The following is a 14319-nucleotide window of genomic DNA, read 5'->3' on the forward strand; positions in this document are numbered from 1 at the left end:
AGTAAGCTTTCCTTTCGACGAGATGCTCGACTCGAACTCGTTTATTATTCGAGCGGGAAAAGCTATGTTTTCGTCAAAGCTACCACCGAGACGTGATTTGAGGGAATCATCGGCCGGTGTGGATGCTGTTACGATTGAGGAAAATTCCGCAAAGGTCAGATGGCCTGAACCTTTTTTCCTCTGCAACGCACTCCTGCTATAGTTTTAGCACTTGTTCAACATTCGCGAGGAAACGACGTTTTTTGGATATGAGTAGCACATCGAGGAAAGAATCTCTCGGGCACACGACGACATCGACCGAAATTGGGACAACGTAATCTTTCGTGATTAAGTTGAGCTTCGAATATGAACTTTTCGCATAGCAAGCAGAGATGATCGACGTTCTTTACCAAGGGGACCTCCAGAGATCCTTGAAAGACCTCGTAATGTTCCATACCGTTCTACCTGTTCCCATTGAACGTCCGACGAGAATGACACCGACGATTTTTACTTTGGTAAAACTATTGATTCGCAACTGTTACGATCTAACGTATTTTACTTTGTTCCACTTTTTTGCACCCTAAACATACGATCGCGATCGCGATATACGTAATTGCTTGTTCCCTGCATACAGGGTGATAAAGCATCGCAGTGTTAGTTTATATTGCAAAGAGTTCGCTCTGTGTATATAAAATATAGCTTTATGCTGTTTTAATTAATTTTTCTCCACCGTTAACACGTGTTACGAGCAAAATATATGTATACTTAATTAACCATGCAGGCAGATGAATTTCGCGTTAATGCGTCATCGATTTCGCGGATCTTCGCGCTGTTTTTGATGCACCCGTTGTTTTGTATTTTTAAGCACGAATTTTATATATACGGTGTTGAAAAATAAGGGGGTAAGTAAGGAAGTTTATGAACATGTACCGCTTGCCGAGAGGGGTAACGAATGATTAACCAACATAGACGGAAAAATCAATTCTTTCCTCCTCTGTCTCTTAACGATGCGTTAAATAGAGATAAAAGAAGATATTGGAAAAAGATATTCATTGAAAAGATGTAAAGCACGTACGAACGATAACGATATTATATCATACGAGCGACGATGATCGTGTCGAAATCAACGAAAAAATTATAATAAGATACGAAACTTTATACGTATCTTTTTTCAAGGCAGATGTTTGATACATCATCCTTTAATACGAATACGATATTCGCATGTGTAAATCACGAATCAAATTGTTCGATGTTCGTACACAATTTCCATTCATCGTGGTAGTTTGGTTACATTGTTTGTGTCCAACGTATATCCCTAAGAGGTGATGTAAAATTACATTTTATACTAGCAAGTATTGATTTTAGGCTCTACGTTGGTTAAGCATATTTTGCTTCTCTCTACCTGTGAGCGAGCGGTACGAACCCATAGAGTCTCTTAGACTCTTTCATCTCGAACATTTTGTGTAAATATTTGATTTGAATTTTGAAAAGATCGCTCGACGTACGAATTCGTTAATCTTATTTCGGATGAAATAATAAAAGTTCGAATTGGAATATACGTTGTTACATAAGCATGTGCCTGTTAAAATATAGAGCTTCTGGAACTAATACAGCGTAAAAAATCGAGCGGCATCTTCCGTTCCAATTTTCCGATTACATAAAAGATTTCTATCATTTCCGTCGTGTCGCTATTTGAGACAGCTGAGACTGGATTTCGCAAAGTATCACGATAAATCACACCGGGCTTTTCGTTCACATTTCGCCGTAATTGAATCACCGATTTGCCCTGAATTTGGAGCACAGTTCTAGGCTACCTATGACCCGGCTATGTTCCCTTTACACGTACGTATATAGACGTGTTAAATCTACACACATAGGTTTCAATTTATACATATAAGTGTAGTAGGGATACGTAGGCATGTGGAGGTATGCCAAGGATGCATCTGCCACGACGCGATGGTCGAATGCATAAGTGAAGATTGCATGCGATGGAACACATTCTTCGCTAAAAACCTTCAAAAATTTCGCTCTGCTCCGCTCCTGCTGGATGGAGTCCGACCACGTCAAACGTAGCGGCGCGGCAGCATGTTTTATTCGTCGAGCAGAGAGCAAGCAGGAATATTTTAAAAGTACGAGAATCGTTTCCCCTATTTACACGCGGTGCTTGGTTCGTTTAACACTGGCGAGCGTTCAATAATTGGTAGGAAAAAGAATCGTGCACGATTTTCTCCTTTTTTTCCTATCTTTCTCTCTCCCTCTGCCTCTCTTTATTTTTTACATTGCTTTTTTAGTTCATTGTTTTTGCGAACGGCACACCGCATCGACGTATGTATTCCTCCCGATTGAAAATGTTCGTTGGCATCGTTATTGTTCCATTGCGATTCACGCGATTCAGTGCATTCGATATCGCACGCCGCGCCGGTCCGCGGTATGACTGGCGGATGGCTTGGCGAGAAAACAAAACGAAATACCTGGATGGAAGGATGACTCTCCGGTGATTTCCATCTGCGACTTTAGCGAGCCTCTCCATTGACAATTAGCGAGAAAACTGATCGAAGATAAATTCAATTTTTCAATGGATAGCGAATGCATACTCGCGGGGTACGCAAAACGCGAGAACCGCTGTATCGTATTCTCTCTCTCTCGTTTCTTTTTCTTTGTTGTACCATTTCCAAAGCAGCGCATTAAAACTTCACATTAAGAAGAAAAGAAGAAGTAAAAACACATGAAAGAATAAAAATCTGTAAAAAGGTAGAAAAGAACGAATGGCAAAGAAGACAAAGTATAATGCGTATGTATAACGATACATACGTATGTAGTTTGCACGTATATACACCGATGTCAAGTACGATCAAGTGCATATGTACATGGTTCGGGCTCGGATAAGACTAATTCATCGGTAGAACAAAGCAGATTAGGTAATTACATGAAAAGCATTTCGAACGTTACACCGTTAATGCGATAATATGTGACTGAAAAATAATGTTGCCTCTCCCCCGATCGGTTTATTTCGCCTTTGCGATCAAACGAACAAACGCGTCCCATGGTGGATCCGCACACATCCAGGATATGGCGACGCCCGTGCAACAGATAACGGCATTACAAACAAATCTAAGAGAACGAGCCGACCGTTGTTGTCCGATCTTTTCAGTTACGATTCTATGCGGATCACTGCACTCGGATCCCCGCAACGAGTTTCTGAATATATGGGTGGTCGATAAACGCAGACCAGTCGGTTGGCTCGCTACCTGGACACGGCGTTTACGGCCAGGTATAGGTACCTACCCCATGGATAGTAGAAAAAAAACGACAAGGGGAGCAAGAAAAAAGGTAGTCGTCGTCGCTGTATGGCAGTTGGTATCTGCTCGTGGCGTCGGGCAGTCTGTCTACTCTAGCATTGTTGCGGCTTGTCATCGCGAGGGGGTGCGAGCCAAAAGCGACAAGGGCTGACCGGTTGAATGGTAGAGAGAGAGAGAGAGAAAGAGAGTAAGAGAAAGATAGAGAGAAACGAGACGAGAGTGGGTTGGTAGGTGGGTTAGAGGCTCGCAAAGGTACCTCAAAAAGGTTGAGAAAGGCGGGAGTATACGCGAGAAGGGAACTCGACGACCAAGTAAATATGCGACAAGTTAGCATTCGTATATAAATCTAGTGGCGTTCACGGTGACAAGTCACGCAGCGCTATCCGTCCCATTTACCCGCCTCATTCAGTGTATGTACGCGCATGTTTCAAAGAGTCCACCGAGAGAGTCCAGCTACTCGATTCACGGAATCTCAGATTTTTATGCCGTTCCCGTGTCTAAGCACAGGATCGAGTAACTGCAAAAGGATCCTCGTGCCGCTTACCGGGGTAAAAGCAACGAATTGGAGGTTTTTGACCGAGCGACCTTTTCCTCGGCGGTTTCCACAGAAGCCAGGTTGCCGAGAAGGGAGAAACGGGCCGCTCGTAAATCTAGCGTTACAATTAAGAATTAAAGGAACTGTTGGTCGAGGTCTCGAATACTGAGAAACACTTGGAAATAGGATAGCCAAATGTCAGGACAGGATCGCGTGCAGACACGTGGTATTCGCATCGTCGTCCTTGTCGTCGTCGTCGTCGTCGTCGTGGTCGTCGTTGGTTGTCGTAGCGATGGGTAACAGCGTGTGTAAGAGCAGGAAAATAGAGAAGGAGGCAAAGAATGCAACAACGACGACAGTGACGACGGTGGTGGCAGTTTTAGCAAAATTACTGGGTTCACTGGCGTACGCTTAACGGGTGCCAGCACAGGACAAAAGGTGAAGGATGCGAGCTAGTGTTGGTTGATAGGCGAACGAAGTCATAGGTAGATGTGTCGGTGGTTGTAAATAGGTGCGTGTGGATAGGAAGCACAGGTAACGGCGCAGGTGGCGCGACGGTACGAGTCGCGCTAACTTCGCTCCGTAAACATGGTAGTCGTCACGCAAGTCGAAGCCCGCCAACGATATCGCGGCTTTCAAACTCACCGACAAATACTAGCAAAACGGGTATATATTCGAAAGGCACTACATGCAATGGCCGACGACCGTTGTTGTTGACTTGTTGTTGACGGAACGTCTTAGACCCCCGTAAGGCCGGAGCACGGGTCGCCAGCCTTTTGGAATACATCGGCATATGTATCGTATGACAATTCGACCCAAGAGGATATGTAAAGGTTATTGTCACAATGTAGAGGGAGAGAGAGAGAGAGAGAGAGAAAAAGAGAGAAGAGAGAGGGAAGGAGATCTGCCGACAAAAAAAATCGGTATTAGATCTCTCCCTGAGCCGCTTGGCATTGCATCGTTACCAGGGCAAAGAAAAGAGGGAAGCGGGGTAGCGGGAAGCAGGGGCGTAACTGTCGAAGGCGGAGGTGAAACTCGGCGCAAAATTGATTTCATTATCGATAAGGGAGTTACCGATCGAAAGAGCAATATACCAACGGGAAGATTACTACTATTTTGTTGTCGTCGAGAAGAGGGAAGGCGAAGGTATGGCGAGATAGGGGAAAAAGGAAAAGAGAAAGAAGAAGAAGAGGGAACAAATGGGATGTAGGAAGCGTGTAAGGTACGTAAGGCCGGTATGTAAATCGCGGAGCATACCGGAGCATACAGGGATCGGATGCAGGCCAATGTCCTGTCGGTTGCGCCATTGGGATCGGACGCGATCTTCAAGGCCGACAATTGCTCGGCTTTAGTCCTCAATGGTGTTTCGCAAGAACGACCCATATAACGAACTTGACGCGACGCGTGGCGCCCACCCCCTCCTCTCTCTTTTCATCTCCGGTGAAAGGTGCTCTCGCGAATCTCGAGGACGCTCGACCGTTTTATCCGTGAATTCCCTTTCTCCTGAATCGCGTGGTGCAGTAGTGAGAGCAAACCTCGTGCAATCGACCCGCCTTGTGCGCGCTCTTACCGGCACGATACGGAACGGAAATTGGCGCGCGGTTCTCGCGGATACCGCAAAGATCGCGCGCTCGCGCACCGCGCCGCACCACGCCGAGAATGCCCCGTAGACTCGATTCCCTGTGAGCCTATGGCTAGATTCGATCACGTGGCCGGCATAAGTACGGTGTGCGAGTAATTACAGCTGTACTTACATACCGCGGTGAACCGAGAAAACTGGTTTCCAGCGTACTGCCCACTCGCACTCGATTACCGGAGCACCGCCCGAGTTATATTTTACGAATATCTATGCGATACTAGCGCGCTTAAACGACACCTGGCTGCTCGCTCGCTATACGTAGAAAAGAAGGGTAAAGAGGCGTAAACGAATGGACGAGCAACGAAGAGCGAACGTACAAAGGGAAACAAAAGAGAACGAGACAGATTTCTATCAGCACTTGGAACAACTATGCGTTTAAAACTTTACTGACAAACTTTCCTCGGGCTCGTTTTATTTCCCTACACCTGGTAAGCTCTTCTCTGTGGAATAAAAACGTGTATTACACGTTGAGTACGTTGAGTACGCGACCGTCGTGTATAACTTCTTTTTTTTTTTTCGCTGTCGTCGTTCTGCGAACGAGGTACGTTGAAAGATTTTCCCAACGAGGGAAATTGGCTTACGAAACGCGATCGAAGACAAAACGAGAAGCATATAGTACGTCGATAGGTACTCGGAACTCTCGACGACGATTCACGAATCTCTAGTTTGGTCGATGTTGAGAAGTGGGAATGTCGTGGATCGTTTGTCCGTTTGTCGAGAGAGAAAAAGATTTTCCAAATAGAAACATTGGTCTTTGTGGTACGTGGAGCCTGCGGCGGTGGAGTAGGCGCATTAATAATGTAAGTGTGCAGATGGTGTGCAGTGAGTGCGCGGTGGCGCTGACTAGGATCAATGTTCCGTTCGCGATCTATATAGTACATAGCACGGTATATGTAACGACAACGACGGTTATATGAGAAACAACACACTGTTACACAGGTCATTTCCATAGAATATATTTGCAAATATTCTGATCAAACGTGGGATGGAATATGTATTTGAAAACAAGCATACGTGGCGTAAACACACGATCAATTCGGCTTGTATCTCTTTCGATTTGTTTGAACAATACCAGGTAAAATATAGTGGCAAAAATACGCTATAAATGACGTATGACGATAACGTAGAGATACTCACTGGAAAAAAGGGGAGAACGAAAATGAAAAAATTTAGCGTCTTTCCATCGGAACAATAGGAAGGATGCACACTTACCTACTTACTTAAGTACCGCGTGAAATATTTACGCGTGACTAATTTCGTACGACAGACGAGAAAATTTGATCGAAACAAAGTATAATAGTATCGTGGGCGAGTTTCAGACCATCCACGTTATCCATATTACACAGTGGCAAGCGAACATACTTTCAAGAAACGTTTCCACGTGCTGTTATAGAGAAACGAAGATCGAAGATACATTGCCATCGCAATCCACTACGTGTTTATGGTTTCCCTCGGCTCGCGAACGTTTCTATGAAAGGATACGAGCGAAAGACTATGGAAATCAGCCTTCCGAGAAAAATCTGGGCAAGAACGGAAGTTTACACGCGGAGAAACTGTCACAGAGCGACAAGGATAGTCCTAGACTATCGAAGATCGGAAATGGCAAAAAAGTGGATGATCCGAGACTCGTACTACACTGTAGTATGTACGATGTGTATACAATATATTAGAGTATTCACGCGCGTAGAAATCAGTATGCGGATTGGGAAGCGGTTGCAGAATCGGGGTATAGGCTCGCAAGCGTGTAATAACGTATTTTATAAATTTATTCACATGATTTAAATAAATCAAGTATACAGTTAAGTTTACGACATACGCGCAACCTGTGTCGTGTGAGTTCACAGTATCGCAAAGCGCATGCTTCTCCATTTTTTCCGTTTCTCACTCATAATTACGAGCTTTGTTTCTCGATTTGTATTTTCGTAACTTCTTCCTCCCTTCCTTTTTATTCTTACACGGCGAATAATATTTTACACGAGGCGAAACGTTTTGTGATATACATATTTACATATCGTACAGTGTTATCATCGGACCGGACATATAAAATTACAAAAAGTCATCGTCTATCTAGTCGAGAATTCAAAATCCAAGCTAAAACTCTCTCTCTTTCTACGCGCCGATAAAACCGTAACACGTCCGAATCGACGTATCGTTCCCTCTCGTATATGTATAGTTGATAGTTATAATATATATATACAATGTACACGTACGTCGACACAAACTTGCAACATTTTGCAATCTTATTTACATATTGCGTTTCCTTTCTTCCGTATAATAATAGATATGTACAAGAGCGTGGCCCTAAATCGCCATTAAAACCGATTTCACGGCGCAAAGGAGACGGCGTGTGTTTATACTTTATTGCTCGGTGTAAAGTCGTCGAGCCAAGTGGAAGAGGGAGCGGAGAAGAGAGTGTCCGTCGAACTAGATTCTCGCGAGACGCCATTCAGAAATTCGCACGATACAGTTTGTGTGCGCGCGCGCGCAATTAGTTGTACAACGAAAGAGAGAGCAGCCTGCTATAGACGGGGACCAGAGATAACGGGCGGGGGTGGGGAGGTACATAGAAGAGGAGAAAAGAAGAAAAAGAGAGACGGAATAGGGGAATAGACCGAATAGGGGAAAAAGGAAAAGGGATGGAAAAAGGGGGGATGGGGGAACAGGCAAGAGTGGAAAAGTGAACAATCACGCCTTTACCGATCAAACAAAGCAAGAGCGCGTTTCACGAGAAAAGAAAAAAGATCGTCGCGGACAAATATTTGGATAGTAGTCGCGTGTAACATAGTATATGCTTTGGACTAATCGCGCGTTCCTCTATCGCTACTAACAACGTCTCCCTCGTTTTAAGCACAGCCTGTGAAAAGGCGACAGCAGCTCGACGACGATCTCCCGAGGTACGTGTATAGTGGTGCGGCGAATCGAATTCGATGTTCTCTCCCGTTCCCCTAGTAACCATGGACACTCGATACGCGAATTAAAAATCGAGAAAATATATGTTTCGTTTATCGATTGTCCAAATTGGTTAGTCGGCTAGTTCGTTGGAGCCAGTTGGACGCTTAGATACTCAGACGCTCGGCGGTCATACCATCCCCTTTGCGACAGGTAGTGAAACGGCAGTAAAATGGCAGTGAAACGGTAGTGAAACGGCAGTGGAACGGAACACAAAAAGCAAGAAAAGCTCCTCGTTCACGTTTATCCAAGGTATATCACAAGCAGAAGAGAATCGGTGCGCGCGAAGCTAGACGAGATAGGCCTGGCCGGAAGATGGTGGCGGTGGCGGAGGCGGCGGTTGTTGCTGTCTCCAGGCGGTTCTCTCCAGCGTGGAATAATCCGAGTCGATGGACGAGTATATGTGCTCGGACAGCGGTCTCCTGTGATCCTCGCTGCTGCCGCTGCTGATGGTGGTGTTGTTGGTGCCGATGAGATTGCTACCTGGCACGGTAACCGCGTCTCGATAGGCGTGATTGACGGTCAGCCTAGGCTGCGGCGACGAAGGTGGCAGCTGTTGCTGAGGCATGGAGACCGTGCCGCAAGAATAGGCGGGCGGCGCGTGTTGCAACATCAACGCGGTCGTTGGCGAGGACGACGAGTCTTTAAACAGAGATCTTTGACCACGTTCTTGGGCGCGTAGCGTCGACACGCTCGTCTTCTCGCTACCGATACAGTCCAACGTGTACGTGTTGATGTTACGCTTATAAACGAGGGGCGACGATTTACTCTCGACGGATATATCGGCGGGATTCATCATCGTATTGACCGATGACGGTATCGCGTATCGGAGACGTTCCCAGAACCTCTTCTCGCCCCAGGTAAGGATCGCCGCCGCGGTTCGAAGGTACGGTCGTAGCTCGGGATCGCGTTCCACTTCCGGGCACGCGTGTCCCGCTTGAACGACGATCAACTGCGCCGCTCGTCCCCGGAGTGCTTCGTGAAGCGCCGCGCGAAACTCGAAACGGGACCATTCGGTTTGCACGAAGTTACGAGTGAGGACGATGAGGACACGGCGGGACGCGTCCACCGCTTCCAAGATGATCGGGGCCGGTGCGGAAGCACGAAGTACGCATGGTAAGTCGCGATGATGCAGGCACAGCCGAAATCCTGCGGTGCCGTGCTCCAGTTCCATCGCCAACGAATGCACCACGAAATCCTCGTCGTTCGGACTGTAGCAAACGTAACAATCGTAGAGGCGTTCGCGATCGGCGTCGCAGCACGCGGCGGCCATCGGTGCAGCCGCGGCCGGCATCGTCGCGGCTCCGCTCGACTTTCCCGACGGTTTACCGGCCCGCAGAAACCGTAAACCGTACTTAGAGTACGCCCACGCACCGACCGGTTCGCGGAATATAAAGGCGAGCACGACGATCACCAGAATAACCAGCACCGCCGAGAGCGTTGCGGCCACCAGAGGCAAATAATCGGAAACCATGATACTCTCGATGACGCCACCTTGAGAAAAGTAATCGGAACAGACCGTTTCGTTGACGTTCAAGCGGCGCCGGTACGCTGGTCTCGCGTCCCCCCCGTAGTAGCACCAAACGTCGCTAGCGTCCACCACCTTATGCGCGTTGTCGGAAACCCACGAGGACAGCTCTTGCAAGAACTTGCATCGACAGGACCACGGGTTGCTGCCCAGAGACAGCTCGACGAGGCGAGCGTTCAGAGTGACCTGCCATACCGGAAAAGTCACCAATCGATTTCCACTGAGTCTCAATATCTCGAGCGAACGCAACGGCAGGAAGGTCAGGTTACCGATGAATCCGATCAGATTGTTTTGCAGATAGAGTTCGCGCAGATGGGACAACCGTTCGAATTCGAACCCCTTCAGCTCGCGTATCCGATTGTCTTCCAGATGAAGAATCTGCAGATTGTTCAGCCCGTTGAACGTACGGTTCTGGATCGATTCGATGCCACTGGCGTTCACGTACAGCACTCGCATGTTCTTCCGTCCTATGAACACGTGGTTCTGCAGCTCGCGCAACACGTTCCCGTCCAAGTAGACCTCGGTAGCGTCCATCGGGATCCGCCGCGGTATCTCCTCGACGGTCAGGCCGGAGCAATCGACGGCGTTCGTGTTCCATGTGCGGTCGTTGTAACACTTGCAACCTGCCGGGCAGGTCATCTCACAGTCGCACGCGTCGAAATCACAGCAATGGCACAGGGCGAAACAATGGGCCTCGTAGCGGCAGAGAAACTGCTCGGACCTGGCCGTTGACGCGGACACAATGGCTACGCCACGTGGTCCGGATGTACGACACATTACGTTGTCCAAGTCCATGATACGTGGATACTCCCTGGTCGATGTCTGATTGTTGATCGCTGGCAGCCAATCCATCGAACAGTTGCAGTTGAACGGATTTCCACCGATGTAGAACTCCGGCAGAGCTCGATCTTCCGGTACTTTAGTCAATAGCAACGACGTCAGCTCCATCGTCTCGATCATGTTCGCGTACATGTCGACCCTGGTCAGGTTCTCTTTGTCCCTGAACGTGTTAGGTCGTACCAGACTGATGTAGTTGTTATTTATGAACAGCAATTCTACGCTGTCCGGCACGGACAATGGGGACAACTCGGTAACACGGTTGTGGCTGGCGTCCAAGGTTTTCACCTTCGAGTCGCGAATCTTGTAATAGTTGCCCAAGCTTTCGATAAAATTCCCGTGTATATCCAACCATTTCAAGTTGCCAGGTATGAACGCGTAGTCGAACCACTCGATATGATTCTCCGACAGATTGAGCAGCAGCAAACTGGCGATATTGGTGAAAACGCCGTTAATGTCGGACAGGAAGTTTCCATCGAGTCTAATCGCTTCGAGTCGCACGTTCCGTTCAAAAGCGTATCTCTCGACGTGTTGCACCTTGTTTCTAGCTAAATTCAGAATCTGCAGATTTGGTAGATCCCAGAGCATGCCGCGCGACAGATTGCCGATGTCGTTGCCGATCAGTCGCAGACCCGTCAGTTGATCCAGATTGCGGAACGAGCCGTTGTAGAAATTGCTAATCCGATTCTCGCCCAAGTCGAGGGTTTTCAGGAGAGCGAGGTCGCGTAACGCGTCCGGCACCGACGTAAGCTCGTTACCACTCAGATCCAGTTCCTTCAGGTCCGAACAGTTGCGAAACGCGAGCGGATCGATGCTGGCGATTGCGTTGCCGGACAACGTTAGCCGATTCAGAACAAACAGACCGTTGAACAGTTGCGCTCCCACGGTGTGAAGCTTGTTGTCGGACAGCTCGAGGGTATGCAGATTGTAAAGTGGGAGAAAAGCGTTGCTCTCGATCCGATCGATCGTATTGTTCCTAAGATCGAGGATCTGCAGGAAGAACAGGTCCTTGAACATACGCGCGTCGATGTGCGTGAGCATGTTGTAAGAGAGGTCGAGAACGATCAGCCGAATCAGTCCGAGAAACGTAGTCTCGTCGACGCGGTCACTGCCGAGTCGATTGCCCGCAAGATTTAGCACGAGCAGCTGCTCCAGCCGGGTGAATATACCCCTGGGCAGGTCGCAGAGCCCGTTGTACGCCAGGTGTATCTCTCGAAGCTCCCTCGTACTGGCGAACAGACCTTCGGGCAACGAGTCCAACGAATTATAGCTGGCGTTAAATGTACGCAATACGGTCAGCCCTTGGAGCGCGTCACTGGCAATTTCGACGATCGAGTTCCGCTGCAGGTGCAACTCTTGCAGCTGACGAAGGCCAAGCAGCGGGCTGTTCTCTTGTAAACGCGTGATCTCGTTACGCGACAGATCTAGAATTCGAATGTCAGCGCGACACGGTGGCGAAACGTCGTCGGTTCCGTCGGCTCCCTCGACTACTTCCACTCCTTCGATCGAATCGCCACCGCGTCGATTTAATCCGATGTCGCTCACGTCGTGCAAACGATTCTCCGTCAGATTCAACGTTTGCAGATTATCCAGCGAGCAGAGTAGTTTCGCCGGCAACGCTTGCACGTTGCTCTCCACGATCTCCAAAGTGTGTAATTCGCGCAAACCATGGAAAGAGTCCGGCGCGAGTTCGAGAAAACGGCTGGCACCCCATACCGCGTTGAACGTTTGCACAGTCAGTTTCTTCAACTCGAGGAGCGGTTGAAACGCACCCTCTGGTATCCGCAGTACCTTACAGCCGTGCACGTGCAATTCGTGCAAGCTGGTCAGACGTTGCCAACTGTGAGCGTTGAAGCTACTCTCGAAGTGATGGACGTCGCTGCAACGTATCCGTAGCTTGAGAGCGCCGTCGAGCGACGCAACCAGACCGGTGATCGCGCCAGGATCCAACACTCGAAGGGTGCAGTCCGCGGACCGCGTGTCGTTCCCACCCTCTGACAACCACTTGCAGGAAGCTCCGGCCGATTCCGAGAGTATACTTGATGCCAGGCAAAGAAAAGCCGCGTTCATCAGCGTGATAAAAACATACTTCGCTGTCATCTTGCGTGACGATGGTTGCGCACGGCTTTTCGGTTAGTTCAGAGTCGAGAGACGGACGCGATCGCGATCGCGACCACCACCACCGCCACCACCACCAGCACAACCACCACCACCACCAACACCAACACCAACACCACCTCCTCCACCTCCACCTCCACCACCTCCGCCACCAGCCCCCGAGATCGGCTCTCAATCACTTTCCAAATCTAATCAAACTATTTTCACCCTTTCTCGCCCCCTCGCTCGCGTACACACTCGCACAGCGATGATGACACACGCACGCACATACACACGCAGGCGAGTGCGAGCGCGCGCGCGCTCATGCACCTCCTATCACGTAAGTACGGACCGGCCCATTTCTCTTGTCGTTTATTCGTAGGCCGGTGGCGAGGCACCCTGCCCTACGTTCCTCGACTCGTCCTTCGTCACTCGCTACCCTCGCTTCCAACTGTTCTTTCTTTCCAAAAGATTACACCTCCTCGTCGCTTTTATCTCGCGATCAACCTTCGTCGTCTATATCTTCCCTACCGAGAATGTTTTCACGCGGTTACATCAAGTAGTACGAGCACGCTTTAACGAAACACCGACAGAACGAAAACAGTTCGTACAAAGCCGTGTACGCGAAGCGACCGTGCACTACCGTACACTCGCTTCGCATCAACCACCAGCACTGATCCAGCAGACCGCTGACCGCGCATCATCGGCATTCCCGACCGTTCCTCTTCGATGTCTCGCTACAACGCCAGAGTGCGCCACTCTATTACAATATCCTGCAAACAACCCGCCACGAACAAGAGCAGAATGTAAAACAACATAACGTCCATATGCGCTTTGGTATGTGCACCTCACCGGTTTTACTCCACTCCCTGCTGGTTGGTTCATTTTTTCTCTATTCCAATTACAACTATTATGCTAAGTTGTTAGAAGATCCCTTAGTCGATACTACTTCAAAATTTCAATCGTAAAGCTCTTCAAATATTCCAAGCAACGAATCATTTTCTTCCTTTCCTTTTTCGTTCATTTTCTTCGCTTTTCAAAGTTCGAATTTATCCCATTTTCATCTATTAAATACCGAATCTATTCTACCTTACATAACGTTTTCACGTATTTCGAATAACCCTGTACACGAGTAACCTACACATATAATGTATTTTATTCGAGAAAATTCCAGTATTCTCCGTTGCATTACGATATTTTTTTTCATCAAATAATTAATTTTAATTAATATATCATACAATAATATATCATACAACAATGTAGAGTGTAGAGGATATGTATATTGAAAAACGTTATACGAGTGAATTTACCAAATTTTTACCGATAATGCATGAAGCAAAAATAATATCTACAATTTTTTGATTACGTCATACAAACCATTTACGGCCGCGATTCTTAATCTGTGATCCGCTGATCTCCAGGTGCTGCCAAGTCCTTACACACACATAAATTATTT

The 14319-nt window shown here is 48.0% G+C and overlaps 1 protein-coding gene across 1 annotated transcript; it reads right to left on the minus strand.

The window, feature by feature from the left end:
• Positions 1-7197: 7197 nt before the first annotated feature.
• LOC126868888 (toll-like receptor 7) lies at positions 7198-14024 on the minus strand. Its single transcript, XM_050624842.1, has one exon. It carries the CDS (start codon positions 12864-12866, stop codon positions 8691-8693), a length of 4176 nt encoding a protein of 1391 aa, XP_050480799.1. The 5' UTR covers positions 12867-14024; the 3' UTR covers positions 7198-8690.
• Positions 14025-14319: the final 295 nt, after the last annotated feature.

The sequence above is a fragment of the Bombus huntii genome, chromosome 8 (assembly GCF_024542735.1).
Source record: "Bombus huntii isolate Logan2020A chromosome 8, iyBomHunt1.1, whole genome shotgun sequence".
Taxonomy (NCBI): Eukaryota; Metazoa; Arthropoda; class Insecta; order Hymenoptera; family Apidae; genus Bombus; species Bombus huntii.